The following is a 26,198-nucleotide window of genomic DNA, read 5'->3' as shown; positions in this document are numbered from 1 at the left end:
TTCCAAGGTTTTTGCTTTGATTTAAAATAAATTTCCCATTAAACCTAACCTTCTTGTAAAACGGTTGCTAAGTCTGGGGTTATTTCTTGTTTGCTTTAAATATCTTGTATCGTGGTACCATGTACGATGGTATTTACTGTAATCTGCAAATCTTCTAAAATTATTGTAGTAGGTAGATTTTTCGTTTTTTGTCATTAGCCACGAGTCAGTACTAAGGAGCGAACTAAGGAAAGATTTATTTATCCTGGTTTTTTTTATTTTTAATCAAGAAACACTTAACAAAGCAAAGAAACAACTTATTAAAAAAGGTACACGATTTCAACTTTAGCCAATTAACCAAACCAAGTAAAAAACCCTTTATATACCAATAGTAGCACCTCTCCTTTGTCTGGAACTGAAACACCCCATGTTGGCATACCACAAATACCACTTATACCACAAATACCACTTATGTATACCACAACATATGCCAAGGTTTATTCACCACTACTACTGCTACTGACAATAAAACAAGTTATTCAACACCAGTAACACCACCCTAATACAAGCACAATAATTTAGAGCATGATTGATGGTTTTTCCCAGACATAAGACTGTCAGACTGTCTCTTAGTTTAATGAGTTTTTAATGGATTTTATCTTTGAGGGTTATCTCGCTTCAAATTAATAGGAGTAATATGTCTGAGGAACTTGAATTTTGTTTCCCACCATTACTAGCATAGTAGCAGTGCAATATTTATATAGCTTTATTGAGTAATGATTCATTTAACTGACCAATTATACTATAGGTTCCCAGAAGCTGGCTACTAACCAGATGCATACCATCTATTTGGATCATCAATGGTAGGTCCTCTAATCTTGTTCAGGTCCAAGTATAGCAATACTATCTATTTGGATCATCAATGGTATGTCCTCTAATCTGGTTTAGGTCTAAGTAAAGCAATAATATCTATTTGGATCAGCAATGGTAGGTCCTCTAATCATTTTTAGGTCCTAAGTACAGCAATGCCACCTATTTGGATCAGGATCAGCAATGGTAGGTCCTCTAATCTGGTTTAGATCTAAGTACAGCAATACCATCTATTTGAATCATCTAATCACGTTTAGGACTAAGTATACCAATACCGTTTATTTGAATCATAGATGGTAGGTCCTCTAAACTTTTTTAAGGTGTAAGTATAGCAATACTATCTATTTGGATCATCAATGGTAGGTTCTCTAATCTGGTTTAGGTCTAAGTATAACAATACTATCTATTTGGATCATCAATGGTAGGTTCTCTAATCTGGTTTAGGTCTAAGTATAGCAATACTATCTATTTGGATCATCAATGGTAGGTTCTCTAATCACGTTTAGGTCCTAAGTACAGCAATACCACCTATTTGGATCAGGATTAGCAATGGTAGGTCCTCTAATCTGGTTTAGATCTAAGTATAGCAATACCATCTATTTGGATCATCATCTATTTGGATCATCAATGGTAGGTCCTCTAATCTGGTTTAAGTCTAAGTATGCAATACTATTTATTTGGATCATCAATGGTAGGTCCTCTAATCTGGTTTAAGTCTAAGTATGCAATACCATCTATTTGGATCAATGGAAGGTCCTTTAATCTTGTTTGGGTCTAAGTATGGCAATATTATTGGATCATCAGATGAAGGTAGGTCCTCTTATCTTGTTTACAAACTAGTTTGTTTGCTCTGTCTATCAACAGACTCCACTAATGTGTTTTACATTGTGTATATCTGACTCTGACTATGATCACCTCAATTAATTGTGAAGTACGTAGTCTAGTTGACATTTTAAAATGTTTTAAACTTTTCTTGCATTTAGATTTCAATACACAGAGTGTTCAAAAATTTACCTATTTTGGGAACAGTCACTATGCATAATAATTCAAAATAAAGCAATTTACCCTACTACCACAGACAATGGAATAAACATTACAGTATTATATTGTCTGTGCTACTACCACTACTATTTTAAACTCCATGCGCAACAGAAATAAAATACTAGTTATGGAAATTAAAAACATCGTCCTTCAACACCATATGCAGAACGGAATGCAAGGTCATGTTTGTGTACGATGCAACAAGTAACCCCGTTATCAGCTGATTCAGAGGTCGTCTCAAGGTCGAACTTTGTCGTGGTCATTGTCAAACCATTGTGGGTCAGCTGGGTCGGTCAAAACCCGGCGATGGGTTCAAGGAGGTACAACAATAGACGTTACAGAGTGCGCTGCAACTAGAGTAAATAATACACAAGCAACAACTGCTGGAAACGAAACTTGAAACAAAGGGAATAGTTAGTTGTTTGTTCTTGTTGTGCATTTGAGACGAATTTATTTGCAAGGTCAGTAATATAGGTAATTATGTTTGCAACATTAACATTTCAAAACGAAAGTTTTTATGGGATGACATTTTTTTGTATCAAAGTCAAGTTCGATGTGCAGGGGTAGGGCGATCAAAATTAAATTTAATAATTTTGAGGACCATGTAACTTTACTGACGATGGGTCATGGCCTATATGGGTTTCACACAAGTTTGTTGTCAATAAGTTTGTGAGGATAGCAATATTACTCGTTTTAAGAGAATTTTTATATTTTAATCTGTGGATCCATCTAGATGGTGGGTTATCTCTTAGCTAATGATAAAGTAAAATTAATTACTTAAGTACATAGTAAAACTTCAAAACACGTGAGTTTTGCATTTATTTGGTCGCTAGGAACCACACATTAAACTGAACCTGGTAAAACAACAGACTTGAGAATTAATTTTCTCGTCTGTGCTAAAACTATCTCCACGAATTTTACGTGAGTTTTGCATTTATTTGGTCGCTAGGAACCACACATTAAACTGAACCTGGTAAAACAACAGACTTGAGAATTAATTTTCTCGTCTGTGCTAAAACTATCTCCACGAATTTTTATAATGTGCTCAGTTAATATGAGTAATATTTGCCATAGTAGATCATAATTCAAGGAAACGATTTGCGATTCACATTAAGTTTAAAAAAATCATAGTCAACCTTTCCAACGTAAGAGGCTTAACCTGGCAAACGTAATCGAGGACTATAAATAAAACCATAAAGTCAGTACAGTTTTGAATAATGCCTACTCGTACAACAAATCCTTGGCTATTTGAATATTCTCTAGTTAGAAACAATTCGGTTTAGTCGGTAAGCCTACTGAAGTATGTTTGGGGTTTGCGTACTTAACACTCTTAACTCAAAGGCAAATGCAAAACGTGTGACTAATGTAATTGCAGTCACAGTCCGCAAATTTAAGTAACTAGTGTAACATTTTAATCTGATCTAATCAACCATGGATCATTGTTACATCAAACAATATTTCCGGGTTGCGCGCTCACCGTCATGAGCGTGGGATTTGGATTTGTGGGAAAAACTTATACGTTTCTCTAAAAAGCCAAGCTGTAATTTGTAATGTGAGATCATATTAGAACCGTTATAAATTTGGACTAAAGCGAAGCGGGTGAAATAGCTGCGGTCTTTCTGTCAAATTATTAACAACAAAGGTATCGTTTAACTTTAAACAACGTGCGAGTATCTGGTTAATTTGTGGGAACCAACATTTTGTGACAGATAATACTGTATTGAACATTGGTGTTGCTCACGTATTGAGCTGTTTTTTACAATAGTGACTTTTTGAGCAGTATTGGAATGTATTTGAAGATTGTGTCTCTACATTTAGAATAAACGATTAGTCTAATAAATATTTTTGTGCATATATTTCGGTGAACGTTGGTGAACTGTGTTTCAACTTTGGAGCTTACTTCCCTGTAGAGAACATAGGTACAGTACTATGATTTGTTTAGGCATTGTTGTCGTTGTCAGTAATATCATACGCAAATCGGGTGCGATCACAGGATGAAACGAATTACTAAGCTTTTGGAAACTACGTAAATCTTAAAACTGATGTGGGTTTGGTTGATCAAAGTTAACTACCTATTGTAATATGTATAATCATACTGAGTCGGAATTTGTCTTGAACGAGTGTGGTCACAGTATAAGAAATAAGGCTCTCTATTCATTCTCTGGTACGATACATACCTAGTATTGAGAAACAGTTTTGACAACTTCTTGGCGAATATTTAAAGAATTGCATTAAAACTTCATTTACATTGTAATATGACTGTACAATGTAACGGTTAACGAAAGTGTACACTCATAACATGTAAGTAGTAGTGTACAATCGTTGAACAGAGGACTTGTGATCCCATTCGTATGTAAAAGTTGTAGCCAGTTGCAGAATAAATATGAACATAGTTTTAAACTCAACCTCCAATGGAGCAATGAGTGCACTTAACGTTACTGATTTCTAGTCGAATACGATCAATTCATCCTAAGCAAATTGAGTAAAACTTGTTATACCAAGTTTAGCACTTAGCATTGTTCATGTTCCAAAATCTATCGCAGTGACGAAAACTAGGGGGAAACATAGAAGTTTACCGTAGCAGTCTTTGAGTGGTTGGTTCAGTGGCCCTTTTAACATCTTGAAAACGCAGGATGCACTCCTTCAGTGATCAGAAAATTACGTAATTAAGTCCCTACAAAAAATCAAATAAAAAACAATCGCAAACCTTTGTCAGTACTGGGCGGTGGTGTCGGCTGCCTCACACACTTGATCTGCATACTCTCACCAGTCACCAGTCACCACACTCCGCACTTCGCACACCTTCCTCACCCGCGATCCTCCATCGACTGACTGCGGCAGTGAGGAGTGACTCACCAGCAACCGTGGACCGGTTCTCTGCGTTCCTTGTCTTCCGTCGCCGCCACACCTGACCGGCTATCTCACAGTCTCAGTCTCACTATCTGCCTCTCTCTCTAGCACGACCGACGCGCTCTCCTTTTGTCACGGTTTGAGATAAACACGATCACGCTCTGCGGGAAATTCACGATTAATGGGAAATTGATGTTCGAAAGGAGGAAGGGGTTCGGAAATGTTGGGTGTTTGGTATTGGTTTATTGCAGCGACCACTTAAATATACCAATAAAAAGTAAAAGTCTCTCACAAAAAACCCGTACTTTTCTCCCTTCATTTCCAAAGTAAACGATCTAGTGTCGTTTAAGTCCCAAAAGAGACAACCAAAGAAAATATAATCCAGAGCATTTTGATGGTCGACTTTTTGATCAATCAACTAATTATGATCAATACGTTAGTAAAATATACCACTACTTGTATTGTATAGACTCTGGTTGTATAAAATTATCTTTTTGGGCACGGTTGAATCAGTCACTCACAGGAGTCAGAGTGACAGTCTAAAAATCAAATTTTCTCTCTTAATTTCTGTTACGGAGATAGTTGATTAGACATAAAAAGACGCATTTACTTTACAAAAAGTTGTAGTTACAGTTTGGTTTCGTAAAAATTTGACGTTTTCAACAGTAACCAATAATTTACACCACACTATAAATGGCCCAATTGACCCACATTCATTTTTATTGTTCAACTTGCCCCAACCTTTAACACAGGAATGGAATGTCTAGTTCCATCCATACGTATATAGTAATGACACAAAATGTTTAAAAAATAGAACATGAGCACGATGGGTCTGTAATTTCCAAGTGACGTTGGACCACCGTCACGTACCCATGTCTATGATGGATGTGAGGTACTGATGCGGTACGTTACAGGGTGTCCCACAAGTGTGCCGTAATTACCTCCAACAGACAGACAGACAGACAATACTGTTATAATCATGGAGAATATCGAGAGCACGAGGCACCCCTGACCCGACTCTCCGCCTGTCTCTGTTGACTTGTCCATATCTGTAATGGACCAGGCCAGAGCTAAGCCCTACTTACATTCTGTGCCAGTTCTCAACTAATATTTGAACTAGTAATGGACTAAGGATGAATAGTTTGAAGATGTAGACGATGTTAAAATGTGGGTTAACAGGGAAGAATTTTCTTTTCTGATGTTTTTTCCCTGTGCACACATTGTTTTGCGATACACAATTTTACTGAAGTGCAATGAATTGGTTAATTGGTTTGATGTTTAGAGCAATTTATCTCAGGGTTAATTTTGGGTAGTACATTTGCGAAGATATCTCGATAATGTAGGTAATTTGTGGTTTATCGCCCCGAGGTATACTTGGACATAATGAGCCTCATATCAATGCTTGTGACTGACTGTATTTAATATTTGCTGTGTGTGCTGAACATCTTTTTTGGAGGCCATAGATCAACTCCCGTCAAATTGAAGAAAACGCTTATTTTAGCGATAATTCTGTGATTTGGTGGTACAAGCCCGCCTTAAGTTGTAAACCTACATAAGGCTAGGGGAACTTTTTTGGCTTTGGGGGGGGGGGGCTCCCCACTAAAAGCCCTACAACACCTTTTCATCACAAGTATAAACAACGATCGCATAAGACCACATGGTGATGTTCTTGTTAACCGAGGTTCGATGTACTGTACCAAGAGCTGTGGTTAGTCTCCGTCACCTCGAGGCAGACATAATGAGCCTAATATTACAGCTAGTGTAACTAGGACTAGAAGAACCGTTACCTTGTGTCTATATGCACTGGATCCTTTCTTATCTATCAAATATACTAGGTTCGAGTAACATATATACCATTAGGTAGTTGAGTGATTATAGTGTTCAGGTAAAAATCACAAGGGTGCCAGTTCGATCCTGAAGAGTCAGAAATTGTTTGACGGTAAGAAACTGGATTCAGCTCTCCTTTATCATCAAGATTTTAATAATTTGGCTAAAGAAATAGACTGTCTTAAGTTACACAAGGTATCTCAATCCATTCTACACTCATCTTGGACTCATGTGGGTATACGTCAAGTTGCATCCCAATCTAAAATGGTGAACTTATTACGTAGTATGAGCAAAAAATTTTGAAAAAGTAAAGATGTCCAACATAGGTGCACACATATTGACAATACAACTCTATCTTTTGGTTAATGATCCTGTTATAGAATATATGGCTTTTTTTTCCGCAACGCCGTTCGTCTATAGCTATCTAATGTTCATTTGATTTCATATTGTTATTCATTGTGATTATGGATTTTCATTTAAAATGTCTATGGAATCCTTCAAAGCTCTTTTCTTTATTTATTCATTCCAACTGATTACACCATTAAAAAAAAATTACAACACATTTTAGGGTCATTACCAATTGTCTACTAACTATTGGTTCTATAGTCTGTGCTATTATACAAGTTTTGGTTTTACTTTTCGCCTGACTAACTTAGCACTGCTTTTCTATTGCAGGTCATCGTCATAAAGTTGTATTGAATATTTATTTCAAGAATTAATAGCACCTTCTTTAATTAAAAAACCATACGATCAACATTGACATTACTACGAAATGGTTGAGAAACTTTTGTTTAATACTCTATAGCGTTTATTCAAAACCTGTTTCTCTTTACTTGGTTATTTAGTACAAACAATCACCTTTTCTGCCAATGAAAAACTGTCAAATCTATCACAGTGGTAATATTTTATTAATCCATTTAGGACTACTTGTTCACATTAGGTATGTCAAACATGACTTTCCCCTATGCTTGAGAGATAAGTATATTTATGTTACATTATCACCTATATTAAACCTAACTAAATATACAAGCAAGCAGATGGAGCTGAGACAAAATAGACCAGCAACATACGCGGGCACCGGTTTTAGACGGTCGACGTAAGTTTATTTTTATTCCCTGTAAAAACACCGTCCGGAATGTGGGCGATTGTATCCCACGGACTACGTAGCTGGAACTTGGAATTGCGAGGACAGGCTGCCAGCATGAATGATGCATAAGCATGGAACTGGTAACACTACTTACAATGACATGCTAGAAATAGAGCATGAGCATTACCACAATTTAACCAGCGTAAGTATTGTTGTTGACTTCTAATTGAGTAAATGGACTTCTGTCTTATTGTAAAATCTAGAGCAAAAATAAACGAATTCTACAATATGTATCTCAAAATTTTACTGGTAATTTAATTAATTATCATGAAATAAACAATTTAATTATTATTTAACGTTTCATTATTTTCCTAAGGTACAAAAATTTAGTATATTGCATCCACCTTAATGTAGAGATGTAAGAAACTAGGAATGAACAATGATAATGGCAGAAGGTGCTCAACGCGGACGACAGTGTGGACAACCCGTTGACAAGACCAAGTACCATTATGGAAAATGGAATGGGGGTTAAGTGCGGGAAGTTAGTAAGAGAGAAAGTATACAAGTAAATAGTAAAAATAAAATCCAAGCCTATTGATGAATGGACAGTGGGTGGGAGTATGCAGATGATGTTTACTATTACAACACTGCGGCCCGGGCAGAGTGCCAGAGGTCAGTGACTTTGTTGTGAAGTTGGCAACATTGATTTGGCACCAATCAGCACATCAGCTGATTTCAGTTGTTCCATGAACTCTTTAAGTATCAATGGTCCAGTTGAGTATGGAAGACTCACTGAAGGTTGCTGAATCGGTGATGAGAAGTGTGTATAGCAAAAATAGGAAAATTTTGGTTGTGTGTTATCTAGTTTTATATTTTTTACATATTAACAGTGAACATAAATCATAATAAATACTGTACAACATTTATTTCCACCATTTTTCAATGTAAATTTTTGATTAATTGTTCTGGCAAAAGAACCCATATCATGTTTTGGTCATGAGTATATAATGAAGACCCTACTTCCTTTTCTACATGTCAACTGAAGCAGAAGAACTTTTTACAGGTTTTTCACCTGAATTCTCAATGAAATGGTTCATTGATCCACAGTAATACAACTGTATTACTTCATCTCAATACCGTAATACAAGAATAATCACCACTAACAGTTCTACCTGTAATAATTCTAGCAACTACTTGAATTAAAAGAAATACTCGATATCAACAAGTTATGTGAACTAACTCTGTTCGAATAAGTGTGAATATTAAGAATATACATAGGAGTTACAATTTTCTATTGGAATTAGACATTTGGAAGATTCGCGATTTTCGAGTGTCGTGCTATCCAAAGTTTAAAGTTCTGAATGAAATATTACGTCAATTGTGTGGAAAAACACAATCACACAAGCTACAAATATAAGTAATGGCACAGGAACAATATACTCCAACTTTGTCGCTATTTCATACTAGATTTTGTCAAACTAGACCATAGAATACACATTTTACAACCTTTATCACTGATAACATAAAAACACGACCTGACGTCTAGATGGACCACATTTCAGTTTTCTTTAGAGGCAGGCAGTCAGGTGGGCAGACAGACAGACAGACATTACGCAATGCCAGGGCTCAGTTTCATACTCCCACGCCCTCATCAAAGTCTTGACTACTTCATAGTCTATAATTAATTCCAAGTGACTTTCACTCTGAGTTTTTGTTTCAAGATCAATTGAAATCATCAAAAGACAGGTCTTCAGCTCGTCTTGAAGGAAGAGCCCGACTGTCATCGGGTTATAAATGATGAAACAAGAAGAGGAATTCATTAACTGTCATTGATTCGATTAGAAGTTTTCCATTCTTGTTAATTGCCACAGTGATGTAACGAGGTATTATTCCACCGTTCGGCTTACATGGAAATAGAGAAGGTAAAGATTTATAGTTTTACAATAGGAATTTTTCAAACATTCTTCAGGATTGTATATACTTATGGCTCTTTGCTCATGAAATAACAATATTCACCAAAAGAGTAGCCGAAGTAGGAAAAATACCAGTTTCGCTTCAGTTACGATACAACCGCTATTTCTCGTGTTTACTTAGAACGATTTAGATTGCAATCTACATAACAGTTCACATGAATCAACTTTCTTAGGCATGCGATTCGCTATATGGAACTTTCCGATTAATTAACTTCCCGACAACCAAACCCGATTAATTCGCATCATCTACTCCAATATATCTAAGCGCGTAGAAAGTTGATTAATTTATAAATATGTTTTCTTTAAGTAAAATAATTTGACCATCAAAATTGTCACAAATCAAGGGGAGTATTGATTATCTTTAGAAATGCGAACATTTAAATTATAATCATTAAATTCTGAAACCCAGTTGAATTTAATTTGGATAAATATACTGCATGATAGGGCCTATTAAAATAAGGATACCTTTACCGGAATATCAAGGTTCAATTAATCAAAATATTGCTTAAATTACTAAATTGTAAACACAGAGTCTCCATCTTGCTAACGGCTTTTGAAGTGAAAATGCAACAACCTGAGAACCTGAGTTACAAACCGTGTATGTATTGTATTATTCCCCTACTCGTAGTAGTAGGAATGGCTTACTCTCATGTTTAAGGCCCCGTTTATGCACCAAGTGCGGTAGCGGTAGCGACAGCGGGAGCGATTTCTAACACCATTGAGTTAAATGGGGCTGTTTATGCACCAAGAGCGATAGCGATAGCGGTTGACCTCCCGCTGCGATTTCTAATTCGCCCGCTGTGTAGTTAGGAATCGCAGCGGTTGCTTGGGCTGAAGCCAGGGCTGCCAACTTGACCCACGCGCACGTTCGCTTAGGACAAATAGTTGTGTATATATTTGGCAGAGTTTGAGTTGGCAAGACTGTGCCCCCCTTCCATTCTCCTTTAACCAACCGCTACCGCTATCGCTCTTCGTGCATAAACAGACTCATTACAGCGGGAGCGGGCCCGCTATCGCACCGCTCCCGCACTTGGTGCATAAACGGGGCCTAAGATCTTTTGTAAAACTGTCCACACTTTCTTTATCTCTTTATGGTCAGTAATTTTGACAGATTTTGATACTTAAGGTAATATAAAGTATTACGACGATGTTTGGTTGTAAACTCCGTTTTTATCAGGATTTATGGGTAGGATACCTTATTCAGTTTCTTCCACGTTCTTAGTTAAGCTGTTATATAATTTGCTACGTGTTGTTTATTTTCACAAACTGACGTCTTTAACAACAATGTTTATGTACTTGAGCTTGTAGAGGAGCTTAAAGAAATTCGAGATCACTGCCTCGTGTTTGAAGTAAGAAAATGCACCTCGTGTTTGATTGAAAATTCTCTCAAGGCAAATGAGTTCAAGTGTTGTCAAAACTTTTAGATGAATTTCTTCTGCAAGATCCAATATTGATACACGCCTGCGCCTCGCCTTCACCCTCACGCGCAGTACCACGCATGCGCACCGCGGCCGCCATCTTGGTACCGTTTTGCATCATTGACTGTAAATGAACTGTCGTCTGTTGCTCTTGACCTCACAGCTGCAACGTTACAAAAACCAATGCAATTCCCCATATGAATTCAAATTACAGAAAACAACGCGGTTCAAAGCAATATTCAATGCGGACTGTACTGTTTTCTTATACTTTTTAGTTTCAATGCCAGTGGAATTTCGTAATTAAAACACAAACCCTTTGAAGAAAAAGCGACCTTATTATTACTTCAGATAATACAATCTGAGGAACAATCCGATGAATGTCCCTTTATTTGATGTTGGAATAAAATGTCCAACATAGACATTTGGAAACTCCATGAATTTCGCGCAAAGCAATTAAGAAACTTCAACGTGTACATCTCCAAGATCCAAAACAGAACATGCTCTCTTAGGAAACCAATACGAGAAAATTATCACAACAGTTTCAGAGGGTGTCAAACCTATCAGATTATTGAGCTTCCGCAGCAAAGATGGAAGATGGAGTGAATGGACAACCTGTTGACTTATCTGGACAACCATTATCACTAATGTGTTGGGTAGTCTGTCAACGTCGCAGTCAGGTCTCCGACCGTGCGTTAACGGTCCAAATATGACAAGAACCACAAAAAGGCTTCCATAAACTAATGACCTCTGAGCTCTTCAAGTTTCACAATCCAAATTCGGAGACGGCTGACACGGAGGTATTTGATTTCAAAACATCTACCATCACCTATTAGGTTGGTTGGGTCATTCACTAGCCAATAGTTGGAGGGCTTAACCATTAACTGGTGGTCACAATCGTAACCTCTACTACAGTAGTCATCTGTATGTGTTTTTGACTTTATTGTTCACAAGGGCCATAAGTGTTCAACAGTTAACAACGAGATATAGGCCAACATAACATTTCTTTTAAGCTAGTGGTTACTAGAACATATTTTCTTTAATCAATAGCACATAGAATGGACGAATATATTGCAGTAATAAAACTGCAAGTATTTTAACCATCTGCCTCTTGAAGTGAGGCGTTTGCCTTTTCCAAAATTCAAAGCCTTTCTAAGTAATTGGCTCTTAGAAACACCTTTATTTGACTCTAATGAGTTCCTTAAGTTAGAGGTCCACCTGTAATTAGGTAATGCATGGTGTGTGCTTTTTTTTAAACTGCTTTTTGGTTTTTTTTTTCTCCAAATGTGCATGGTTTTAATCTGATTTATTTAACTTTTTATTTTGTCTGCTTTTGACTTAAACTAAGCATGGTTTGATTTTATTGTTAACCAATCTCTGACGATGGTTTTATTTTTATTCTGTTGAATTATGTATTGACATAGCCTATTATGTATGTTTAATGGCCAAATAAACAATTTGAATTTGAATTTGAATTTGAGTTTGACTAAATATCCTAATTGTGTGTATGTACAAGTTAGTTTGATAAAATTACATGGGGATTGTAAAAACAATGAGTGTTTATTACTGTTACATTATCACAAATTGGGAAGCCAAAACAATATCTAGAATTGAGTGACAACGTTGTGTAGCTTTTTTACCAGTTACTTCAGCAAGAGCTCGCTCCATTAATTAGAGACCCTTTAACTAAAGTCTCGGGTTTTCGGGGGTTAAAGCCAAACACCAAAAAGTTTAAACCGGATTGTGCCTATTAGTAAACCAAGATACGTAGATGCCCTTATATACGTTTTCAGCAAATTTGGTTCAGTGTTTTGCAGTATGGAAAACGGATAGGAAAAAACATCTCATTGAAACAAAATGATGGAAATATAATACTTGTTAAGGTTCGCCAAGCTCCAAATATCCAACCTTCTAAGGACATCGGTACACAAATATATTAAGCTGAAGAGTTTTTCTGTTTTTGCAGCATTTTATTGCTTTCACCAACAATTACATTTTGTGTCTTTGTAAGCAAGTGTTTGAAAATGTAGCACTATGTAACTTAAAAAGATAGATGCCTATAACAGTTTTTAAGCCTTTGTACCGAATGTTTATTTTCTTTAAATAGCTCTGGGATGAATAAATAAAAAACATATTTGATCAACAGCACGCACAGAAATCATGCTCGATTTCGAGCATGAGGAATAGTTTAACGAATATAAGTGTGACAAACGATTAGTCTCGGTCCCTATAACCTCTAACCTTCACACTATTCGTGTAAAAATTACAAACCGGAGAAACAGCTTTCGAGATTGGCTGGAATTTGTGCATACATAATTCATAGGTTCGTTCCACAAAGATTCTATTATAGTTGGTTTATTAGTGTTGAAATAGGAAACTAGTTGGGATGAGGTATGTCTAACATCGTAGTTTGGGCTCTAATACTGAGAAAAGTTATGAAATAAAGTTAAGCAAAATCAGCAGTGCAATGAGACGTGAAGCAATATTTCGGTGATGAATTTCAATTGAAAGGTGATACGACAAATCTACAACACCCCCACCGCAGCAAACCTGCAGACTAAGTGAATTTCCATTTGCCTTATTGGATTTACACTAAAATAAAATATCACATTTATTCCCTATTTTAATAGAATTAGTTTATCGAGTACTTAGGTTTGCTGCAACAGGGAGGGTAGAATTGTTTTTTTTTGTAAAATGTTAATAGTTTAGTAAGAAATAAATAAATGTTTCAAATGTGATCAAAATATGTTCATAAACAAGCAAGCAAACTACACCAGTTTACTTATTCTCCATAAGGATAACATGGGAATTTTAAAATTACATTATTTTGGAATTATCCCCATAACCATTAGGCGCATAACAACGCTTCAATTATTAGTAACAACGCTTTAATTACAAAATTATTAGTTTTTTTAAGCTCTACAAAATGGTTTGTAAATAAATTGCTAAATTTTAGGTTTTTCTTTGTCAAAAATGGGAAAAACTAATTTTGACCCCATTAAATTTCCCATAAACCACCGTTCCCATAGTCCAATCATGGTGGTTCGCAAATTAGTTCGAATGCATATAGCTTTACACGTTTAAACCAAATTTCATCAAAATCGGATGATTTTTGCTCGAGTTATCGTGCTAACGGATATATACAATATGAATTTAAACGGGGGAAGTTTTTGGCCTTTAGGGACCTCAAAACGGAAAAGTAAATCGGTCCCGGGTCCAGGTCTTACCATAGGTACTACGGTAATAACTTATTCCCTAAATGGGAAATTCGCTAAAAATCACTTTTAATCTATTGCCATGAAGTGAGTTTTAGTATTGCAGTACAGTTTCAGTTTATACGAGACCACTGCAGTAGTTTATTCGTGAATGTCAAATCTGAGTGTTTTCTTGTGCGATTTACACCAAGTACACCTTTAAGAAAAACATGATTTTTAAACATTACACGATTCTCTGCGTTCTCTCCTCGTTGGACTCATTTCAAATGCATATAATGTTCTAAAGTCAATTTTCAAAACTTTTTGCTGAATTTATTCAAACTGTTAATATGCTAGTCTAGTCCACGAGGGATTCAAAAAGTACACTTTATTGGTTTGTAAATTCTTTCAAGTATCTATTTGCCACACATAACAGTGTATATATTTATATAAGGAATAAATTTTTGATAAATAAATTGGAGATGAATTGAATCGGGCAGTGGTAATACGATTAATCCGATTTACACAAACAAACTTCTCGCGGAAGTAAAAAGACGTAGTTTGAGATATTTTGGAGAGACTTTACGTGTAGGTGTAACCATTGGGTGTAACCATTTCAATATTAGCCGTTGCTGGTCAATTGGATTAGAACACGAGTATTAATTAGAACCCAAGTTTGTTTCTGCCTTGACCCACTAGAATTAAGTGTTTTATGGATAAAACCCGTGTTTTATCATTGTGCCTACAATAAATGGTCCTGACTTGAACCAGCAGATCTTAGTCCAAACCCAAAAAAACCGTCTTCTTCATACCACACTCACAGTCCACTTATACTTAGTTAAAATACGCATTTGTAGCATCGTCTTCTCATCACTGTTATAGGGTCAAATAAACAGAATCACCAATTAAAGTTCCAATGTTCAATAAACAGCTATTAACACACAAGCACGAGACTACAGAGTTGAGTACGGTAGGTAAAGGTACTGAAGCCTCGTAGCCGGGGGGGCGAGGCCCTGGGATGGGGAGGCCACGGAATATTACGTCCGCGATCTAGCGAGCTACGAGGATGTGGAGTCGTGATTATCGACCATTGACCCAATAATCTGGATAGAAACCGATCGAGCTGCTCTGGGTCTGGAGCTCCAGTACCGCATTATGGTAAACGAAGCTGCAGACTGGTTGGTTAATGATCAAGGGGTGACTTTTAGCAGTTTTAAAAACATCGTACTGAAGATTTAATGCGTAAACCAATTATTAGTCTTAATGGTTGTTGACATGACCTTAAATCTTATCAATAATTGAATATGCGGAAAACTATGCTTCAAATTTTTAATCTTCAAAGTGCATGCAAGTACGAAATTACGAAGCTCTTTAGGCCTACTGTTTAGTTAGAAAATCAACGATTGGAAGTGTAAAAGTTAAACAATGTTTGAAATGCTATTCGATTCCATTTGGGATTCTGATTGAACAAGTCCCGTAGCAATAACATGGGATCAATCACCTCATAAACTTTGATCTGTCTTCTCTTTATGTGTGTTTCTGAGGTTGATAGTTACACTTGGGTTGTTGACATCGATATATTTCAATATTTCATACTTAATAGTACATTGGTGGTTAAAACCTATACCATCCGAACTTCAAATTTAACACAAAATATTACTTACCGGACAATATGTAGAATTTAGTGTAGGGTGAGTGCACCAGTGAATGATCGATTAAGTTTGAGTTTCCACGTGTATCCTACATGGGGAAATAGTCATTGCTACAGGGTAGGGAATAGTTTTAAAATCTTGTTCGTATTTTCCTGTACATTCTAATAACGAAACTTAATACACCCATAGTGTTGGAAAATATAATTTTTGCACATAAAATAATTACACCAATGAATAATCTGTATAACATTTTAAGATTGTATTAACATTCTATTCACCGAATAACCCATTCAAGATAATCATGTATATTATAAAAAACCATTTCAGGGTCGATAAAGTATAGTTTGTAGCATCAATATAAGTTTCTCGTGAATTATAGGCCAATTTAGTCTTGGCAACATGTAAACTTTACTTTATACATTTTTAGCGAATTTCCCATATAGGGAATAAGCTATTACCGTAGTACTCATGGTAAGACCTGGACCCGGGACCGATTTTTTTTTTCGTTTTGAGGTCCCTAGAGGCCAAAAACACCATCCGTTCAAATTCATGTATATATATATATATATATATATATTTATATATATATATAATATATGTGTCCGTTAGCGCGATAACTCGAGCAAAAATGATCCGATTTTGATGAAATTTGGTACAAACGTGTAAACCTACGTTTATTCGAACGAGTTCGCGAACCAGCATGATCGGACTATGGGAACAGGGGTTTATGGGGGCTTTTATGGGGTAAAAATGGGTTTTTCCTATTTTTGACCCAAAAAACATAAAATTTTTTTAAACATAAAATGCGCCTAATGGTTACGGAGAAAATTCCAAAAAATTGTTAATTTAAAATTCCCATGTTATTCTTATGGAGAATAAGTATACCGTTGTAGTGTGCTTGTTTATTAACATATTTTGCCCAAATTTGGAAAATGTTTTTATTTCTTACTAGCTATTAACATTTTACATAAAAAAAACACTTTTACCCTCCCTGTTGCAGCAAACCTAAGTATGTGTTAAACTGATTCTATTTAAATAGGGAATAAAAGTGATATTTTTAAGGAGACATTTTAGTCTAAATCCAATCCGGCAAATGGAAATTCGCTTAGTCTGCAGGTTTGATGCGGCGGGGGTATTGTTTATAAGTTACCAAATGGTGTATGAACAATTCACAAAGTTATGAGTCTGATTGTGCCAACGACAATCACAACTCTCAGTCACATTTCCACTTTTTTGTCTTATTCTACTCCACTTTCATTGACTAACATCTTCCCAACACTAGGGTTACTTTCCTACAGTATCCCATACACACACCCACCTATGGAGGCTCGGCCTTAAGGAAAGTGATTTCTCTACATTCCAACGAGAGTGGATTGGATCCAGTTACCAGATATGACTCATGACAACATATGGTAAAGGTGACAATGGTCCGAACTAGGACAATCCTCGGACCTCAATCCCCTCACACAATCTCCAGTTTCGGAAACTGTTATGCCCCGACTGGATTATTTAAATAGCGGCATTCAACAGGATGTTTATGAGCCCTACTTTTGCCTATCTATTTTCTACATTTTTTATGGGAGGCGCCGACGATGTGAGGTATGTGAGTGGTTGATTTTTTGCCAAGTCAGGATGTGCAGTGGAAACATGTTATTGTGTTTGAGCAAGGAAATAGTTGAGCATCCAGGACATCTGCAATCATATTTCTGTGTTATGTCTGTTTCGTTATGTCGACAACATCACTAGATAAATTTTTCGAACCACCTTTAAACGAGAGTAATTAAATGTGTTATCATATTGATGTTTGAACAAATTTATGAAGTACTCTATGATCAGTTAGAGTTAGATAAATTGAACGATAGTATGGTGTGACAAAAATAATTTTGTACAATTGAAAAACATCAACCTATTTTAAACTATACTGTAGTGTTTAGGTTGATTGAAGTTAATGCGTAGTACCTGTGGTAGTACGAAGAAGCATACGCAAGATCTACGCTGTGTTAGTATTCTGAGAACTTCGCCGGAAAGATGCCATTCGCGTTAATTCCAGTGCTGGAGACGGAGTAATGTTACTTTTGAAACAGGACATTTTCTAAATTCGCCTGTATAGTCAATAAGAACAACGGAACCAATTAACGTAACCTTGTATTATTAAAAATAACAAAAAAAACATAGCCTTCAGTTTTCGTGATGCGTAATGATGGCATACCTAGCAGAAATCCTCATAAAAATTAAAATAAGTAAATATTGGGGAAGTTGTTATTTTAAAATTGATTGAAACCAATACTACCACTTCTTCACTTCTTCATAAGGAGTCAAGGAGTGTATTATTTTTTTTAGTTATAGGCCCTAGACAAGGTCCTAGGAAAGTCTTAGCTCAACCAGATGTGTAGAGTGTCTAACAATATTTTTGTATGTACTAAATGTACTATCAAACATTTCAATTAGATCAAATCATTTTTCCTACAGTCACCTGGCAAGGTGGGCTTCCTTTCACTGATTATAGCACAGAAAGTTGCTAATCGCTGCATTTACTTACTTTTGCCGCACTCTTTTCACTTTTTCCACACTTTTTTGCCGCACATCAGTATTCCAACCAAGCAAAACAAAACAGTTTACTTTTATTACAGACGTAATAAGTGTACGCTTGAAAATAAGTTGGCATCACTTAAAGATACTACAACTACGATCAGCTGATGCGGCGTTTCTCATTTCGTTCAACGCTTGGATTTACCCTAACCTAAAAACGTGTTGTATACCATCATCTCATACAGTTACTAAACTGTTGGAAAAATATAATGTGTAACACGAGCGCAAATTGCCTTTCCTGTAATCGAGAAACTTTCCACACTCACCTACGGCTCGTGCGTAAACATTTCTCATGTGCAGCAAAGTGCCACTTTGCTCACTTGTTACACAAATAACTATTTAACTAATGTTTAGTTAAGATGGTACATGTTTAAAAAAATAAAATACTCGTAAATACCTAACGACATTTTGAACTGCAGGAAAACAACGTTACCCCATAACAATACCTAAAAGCTGGACCTCCTCCTTCGCTAAAAGAGCAGGCTAGGTTCGCTTATGCCCATGAATTCGAGGATAGACATGTTTTCACTTAGGATTTTGATCTATTTATTTCATTTTTCAGCCAAGCTTTAAAGCTTCAAAGTATAAAGCTATGTTTGATAATGAATGTAGTAAATACGTTGGAATATTCAATTCCTTTTCCAACTCGTTCCTATGCATCACATAATGCAGTATGCAGTAGGAATGCAGTCACAGCTGTGTGTCACGGGGTATAGATGCTCTTTTGTCACATACCTCGGCGTCTGTGGCAATGTGACAAAGCCATGTGGCAATGTCGTATGCTGGAATGTTAAACTTACGCAAACCATGCAATTGTGGCGCCGATGTAGATTTCTCAATTTTAACGATGTTTTGTGGAAACGGGGATAATTACAGTATATGTAATACAGTATACTGGGATGCATTTTTTTTTTTAGAATGCAGTAGCTATTTTTTTTATAGTAAACTATGTGATGGTTTTTTGTTAGATGTTTTTGTAGTTAGACGTTAGAGTTGTCAAATAGCTGACCAAACACGTTTTTAAGATATGACACCCCGTTAATCTTTGCTTCCCCCCCCCCCCAAAAAAAAGTGCAAACGTAGCCCCAAACTACATTGATCAACAAAAAATTGAATCACATACGATTAAGCTTTATACGCATGTAAGTTTTGTGCGTTTACGAAAACCGTTTATGGGCAATATCGTCCTGTTTACATTAATCTTTTGGATGTATAAATTTAGCATGTTGGTTTGTGTAGGCCAACATATAAAAGTAAAATTTATAAAAAGGGGACTTGCTGTTATGATTGGTTTAAGAAAAAATAAGCTTATTATTATTGCAAAGCAGTTTGCAATTATTTTTCAGGGACTGGAGGAACAGTGAATAAGAGTGGAATGTTTGCTGTATAACATCCTAATGTGAATAACTTTGCAAAAGGTGGAACTAAATTTAAATGATGAAAATATATAAATCGAATTAAGTTTATCTGACATATCAAATATACGTTTCATAGATAAAAATCGCCTGAAACCACTTCGTCACGCGTTTACGGTAACGTCCTCCCACGCTCAACTATCCACTATTGTCTAGAAACTCGCCACTCCTCGTCCGCGAACTGACAAAACGGTTCCGTGATTTATCTCACGGGCTGCTCGACAATTATGAATTATGCGACAGTCGCGGTTGTACATCACGGTCGATGTCCACCATTGATCATCAGCGCTGATGACGTCACGGGAGACGAGCGGCGACGACAGTGGCGAAACCGTCGCGACTCTAGCGGCACCGTACCTCATACTCATACACATTGTATTGCAATGACTCTGATTGTATTGCGGTGGTGAACGCGAAGAATTTCTAATTTTAGTTTAGAATCACATTGGATTTTCATCATTTGTTCAGTATGTTGGTAAGACTATTGAGAAACTAGTATGACGGCTTTGACGTAACGAAGAATGAAAACTTTTGGGAACTGCAATTTATTGAATTGGGGACGGTATCCCTTACCTTTCTGAAAATTGTCATGGTTTGGTACATGTTTCACAGCCATATCTAACCATACATTTCTGTTGAGATACACATAGGTTAGCTACATGCAGTCATATTGAAAATTGTATCTCAATCGTTGCATTTCGTAACTTATTTAAAGCGTTGTCTTTTCTGTGCAATGAAGCATATCTGGTGTTTACACTTTGTTCCATTTTATAAGAATCGCAGTACGCCCTATATTTTGTAATATTTGTTAAACAATCAGTAGGACGATTTAAAACCCATTATGACAGCGATGAGTCATTATGTAAAGTATTCAAAATATGAAATTCGATTGATTATATATTAGTAGGTTTGGTACAAACCATTCTGCTACGGAATCGTGAGTCACTACAAATTCCAACGTCTTCCATTCTTTTACAATCTAGGAACACTTATCAAAAGTCGATCACGGAAGAAATTTGATGGAAAGTTATAAATAACACATTTCCAAACTCTCGATTTGACAGGAGCGATAAACAAATGCGGAAGTCAGTGCCACCAAGATGCACAATCTGCGTGGCATCCGGCATAATTAATTATGACAGACGAGATTAATGTGGCTGTGGCAGTGCTCGACGATGAACTGCGTCCTTCCACGACAGCTACAAGCCACAACTACAAGCTACAAGTCAGTACAAGCCACATACAAGCACAAGCTACCAGCTCGCGTTACGACTCAATGCTAGCTACTATACGTTTCAATTTACAAACCAACTTTTCATTTATGTAATAAACTAACTGCACATACATCGTATAAACATTTAAGCTTAGAACTCTTCATTTATGTAATAAACTAACTGCACATACATCGTATAAACAATGAAGCTTAGAACTCTTCATTTATGTAATACACTAACTGCACATACATCGCATAAACATTAAAGCTTAGAACTCTTCATATATGTAATAAACTAACTGCACATACATCGTATAAACATTAAAGCTTAGAACTCTTCATTTATGTGATAAACTAACTGCACATACATCGTATAAACAATGAAGCTTAGAACTCGTCATTTATGTAATAAACTAACTGCACATACATCATATAACCATTAAAGCTTAGAACTCTTCATTTGTGTAATAAACTAACTGCACATACATCGTATCAACATTCAAAAGCTTAGAACTCATCATTTATGTAATAAACTAACTGCACATACAAAGTATAAACATTTAAGCTTAGAAATCTTCATTAATGTAATAAACTAACTGCACATTCATCGTATCAACATTAAAGCATTGAAACTAAAAATCTATTTCACTTCGATTCAATTATTCGCACTTTATAATCCGTCCCTCAATAATCCGACATTGTAAAAAAAACAGAATATTGGATATCATTTTTCCCCTTACCCATGTCATAGCTGCAACCAGTTTTAAACGTAAAATGAATTTTATTGACTATAGCATATTATGTCACATCAACTATCAAAGTTGCAAAAACGAAGGTAAATAATAGAGTTTTGACTGTAGTGTACGGAAGCATATGCTGTAAGTGGTTCCTCAAAAAATGTTCATTCTAAATACTGTAAATAGAAAAATAGCTACATATATTATGGGACTGGAATAGATTGATTTGGATTAGAATGTGGGATGACTATTTTACTATCCGAAAGCGAATGGTGGCTTACGCCTAAAGTCATTCACAACAAGTAATATAGTTATAGTTGTACCAATCAATGCAAAGCTTAACGGTTTATATAATTCCTACACTCATCTCCATTCATACTTGGCTTAAAATAACTACCTTCGCATGGTTGCCATTTCAATTAAAAGTATTAATTTGTTTTAAATAAGACTCTTTTTTGCCTAGTTTTGGATAATCCAATCATTTTTCGCCCTTTATCGAGAATCGAGAGCAAAACTGACGTAATAAAATATGAAGAAAACCTAAAACGATTGATTTTAACTATTGAAAAATGCATTCATAGTTACATTAAACAATTACTGTATAGTTATCACGGTAGTGTTCTCGTATTGAAAGGTAGACATTTCCTTGATTTATATACCACATTAGAGTTTAGTTAAACAAATTAAGATTTAAAAGTGGTAAATATTAAGTCAATAACACTAATTAGGCGTAAAATGTTATCGTTCAATATTATTAGTTGAGTAATGCCATTGAAACTTTAGATTGGAACTTTTGAGATTGGATGGACTCTATTAGACCGTAGAGTAATTGAGAGAGTGCAGTTCATACTATACGGGAGAAACGGTAATAAATTTCTATTAGTGTCAGAATTAACAGACTTTACGTGCACTTTCCTGTCGTCTTTTCCCCGAAGAGTAATCCCTTTTTGACCTCCCCTAAGACCCTTACAGATCCCCAACAACTAAACTAGATTACTCACTCCCTGAGGAAACTCACTTACTTTGTCTGAGGAAATGGCAAAGTCTAAATAGAGAAGTTAGTTCCGACATAAGAAATCTCATGCAGACTGAAACAAAAATGGGTAGAACTTTGTTTCTAAATACTATACAGCCGGATGTGTAACTAAGGGATACAAATTCTAGACCACTTCTAGATGAGCTAGAGACTAGAAATTTTCGGTGGTCGTAGGTCTAGTGCCCAAACCCCCGGGAAAAATCCGAAAAGTCGCATTTTCAAATTTTAACCCCCCCCCCCCCGAAATTTCGAATTCCCCCCCCCCATGTTATTCTTATGGGAAATAACATTGAAAAATGCCGAATTTGGTACTCTCATCTGAACCACTTAGAAACGTGACTTCAAATTTGCGTAGTATTGTAGTATGAGATCTTATATTACCGGTGGAATTTGTAAAAGTCCCATTTTCAAATTTTAACCCCCTCAAAAATCCAAAATGGCGGACCTCTGAAAACGAAAAAACACTTTTTTTTCAACCGGATGTAGCTCGAAAACGGTAAGAGCTAGAAAAGATTTGAAAGAATCTTAGCGAAAGGAAATTAAATTTTCTACAAAACCCTCATAGGTGTTTTCCGAAAATCGCACTCCTTCAGCTTCAAAAAACGCCCTACTTTCAAAATTTAGTAAATTTCTTTCCAATTTTTACCAGTTTTCGCTATTTTTCATACTTAAATAATTGCTTTTCACAAATATTATTATTGCTTTGTATTCTCCTTACTTTACTTCAAATTTTACTCACTACAAGTTTTTTCGTAACTTTACTCCTTGACCCCCAAAACTTAATTTTGATCTCAAAGTTTGAAGGTTTTTTGCCACTTTTACGAGCCCCTATGTTATTCTTATGGAGAATAAGATTGAAATTCAATGACTTTGGTATGGTCATATGAATCGTGTGGAAACATGCTAGAGACTTGTAACTTCGTACTATTGCAGTATGGTATCTTAAATTAACGGTGAAATTCGTAAAATAAACCATTTTCAAATTTCAACCCCCTAAAAATCCAAAATGGCGGACATGTAAAAACGACAGAACACATTTTTTTCAAATGGCTATAGCTCGAACACGGTAAGAGCTAGAAAGGGTTTGAATGAATTTCCATGGTCAGGAATTAAATTTTCTACAAAACCCTATTAAGCGTTTTCCGAAAATCGCACTCCTTCAGCTTCAGAAAACGCCCTACTTTCAAAATTTTGTAAATTTCTTTAAACAATTTTCCGGTTTAAGCTATTTTTTCATACTTAAATATTTTTGGCTAACATTATTATTGCTTTGTATTCTCCTTACTTTACTTTAATTTTTACTTATTGCATGTTTTTTCGTAACTTTACTCCTTGACCCCCAAAACTTAATTTTAAAGTCAAAATTTGAATGTTTTTACGAGCCCCATGTTATTCTTATGGAGAATAACATTGAAATTTTAAGACTTTGGTATGCTCATTTGATTCGTTTAGAGACGTGCTACAGACTTGAAATTTGGTAGTATTGTAGTATGGGATCTTTAATTAACGGTGAATTATGCAAAAGACAGATTTTCAAATTTTCGACCCCCCCCCCAACAATCCAAAATGGCGGACATATAAAAACGACAAAACACGTTTTTTTCAAACAGCTATAGCTCAAAAACGATAAAAGCTAGAAAAGATTTGAAAGAATTTTCATGGTCAGAAATTAAATTTTCTACATAACGCTCTTAAGCGTTTTTCGGAAATCGCACACCTTCAACTTTAAAAAATGCCCTACTTTTAATATTTGGTAAATTTATATAAAATTCTTTACGATTTTCACTACTTTTCCCAATCTAAGTAAATTCTTTTTGCAAATATTATTAATATGTTGTTTTTACTCTGGTTTACTTAAGGTTTTATCCCCCTATCGTATTTACAACCCCCCCCCCAAATATTAAATCCTCCCCACCCCAATGTTATTCTTACAGGTGCATAAGTCTAAATCACGTTTACCCATTTCTAGATTAACTGGATATCTGAAATTTGGCAAAGCCTTTTAAAAACTACTTTTCGGTAATAACCATATTACAGTTATTTTTATTTGTATTGCCTTCTTGTCTTCTTTACGCTTCTTGGTCTTGGTCTTTCACCCCCCCCCCCTTCAAGTTTTGAATTCCCCCTTTTATTTTTATAGGAAATAAGTTTGAAAGGGGCTGTTAGATATGTATTACTAGAGATTTAAAATTTGCCAAGGATGTATAACAATAATTCAACACCCCACAATGGAGGACTGGGGCTAGACTCAAATCTACTAATGACGACTAACAGCTAGGGGGCCTGGGGGCGGAGCCCCCAGCGAGCCAAAGGCGAGTTGTAGATCTACAAATGTTTTGGACGGTGTAAGATAAGGTTTAATCTCAGTTGTAATGCACTCTATAAACATTTTAAAAAATATTGTAAAAATATAAAATCTCCTAGAATTCATTATGTTGCCCCTGAACTTTGTAATTAGTCAATTATAAGACATTCCTATTTATCTGAATGAATTTCACATCACTATTAATGGATGGAGCATTCTTGATATGAGATCAATTGACGATGCCAAAATAGGCAAAACATTCGTGAGTTTGGCAACACACTTTGAACTGTTGACGTTTTAAAGTATGTGACTTATAATTGTATAAAATTAAAAACTTTAACATTTAGGCGGTTAAAGTATGTGGTGCTCCATGGAATATATTTTAAAATATCACATCTTGAGATAGGGATGTAATGAAGTGCAATCTGTTGCTATAAAATAAAACATAAACCTAAGCGATTTTAACTGATTGCTCTTACATTCACATAATTATGGAATTTAATACAACATCAAAAATAGGTACACTGGTTATAAATAACCCAAGGATGATACAGAGGAGGCCGAATATAACAAAACTGTCCGGCTATAGACCTATACTACCATAGAAGAAAAAGAATCCATAATAAACCAGAGAACGAGAATGAAAATGAAATCTGTTGATAAAAATATCGTGATACATCTGTTTAAAAAGCTACTTTAAAAGGAGGATTGTGTTCAAATAAAAGTACATTTAATTTGTTTATTATTTTACATATTCTCTATGTTACATCTTCACAAAAAATGAGAGATCGAGTGATAAAAATACAGAAGTCACGAAATGTATTCTTCTTAGAAGTGGCATCCTACAAATCACCAATGATTCAATAAACATGTAACCCTTCTGCACAACCTTAATAACGAAAGGTCCACCACGTTCCAGCCCAAACAATAAGTCACTGTCAATTTTATCAACCACCATTGTTTTATCCGGGTCAAAACAATACAAATCAGAGCCATCGACCTATTAACACATGAA

At 35.7% G+C, this 26,198-nt stretch overlaps 1 protein-coding gene across 2 annotated transcripts in view; it reads right to left on the bottom strand.

Annotated features, from left to right (window-relative positions):
* Positions 1-26,198, bottom strand: part of LOC128999515 (uncharacterized) — a 125,156-nt gene that overhangs the window by 19,344 nt on the left and 79,614 nt on the right. The window contains exon 1 of one of the 2 annotated variants that reach the window (XM_054426079.1): positions 4,598-4,728. The exons of the other annotated variant lie outside the window; for it this stretch is intronic. Within the exon in view, the coding sequence (XP_054282054.1) occupies positions 4,598-4,649 (52 nt within the window). The 5' untranslated portion in view covers positions 4,650-4,728. Of the gene's footprint in view, positions 1-4,597; positions 4,729-26,198 lie in introns of those variants that run through there. 2 annotated transcript variants of the gene reach the window in all.

The sequence above is a fragment of the Macrosteles quadrilineatus genome, unplaced genomic scaffold, assembly GCF_028750875.1.
Source record: "Macrosteles quadrilineatus isolate MER2022 unplaced genomic scaffold, UCM_ALF_1.0 Scaffold_8__2_contigs__length_117827958, whole genome shotgun sequence".
In the NCBI taxonomy this organism is placed as follows: Eukaryota; Metazoa; Arthropoda; class Insecta; order Hemiptera; family Cicadellidae; genus Macrosteles; species Macrosteles quadrilineatus.
The sequence above is the reverse complement of the archived record's forward strand: the minus strand, read 5'-3'. Positions and strand labels throughout refer to the sequence as shown.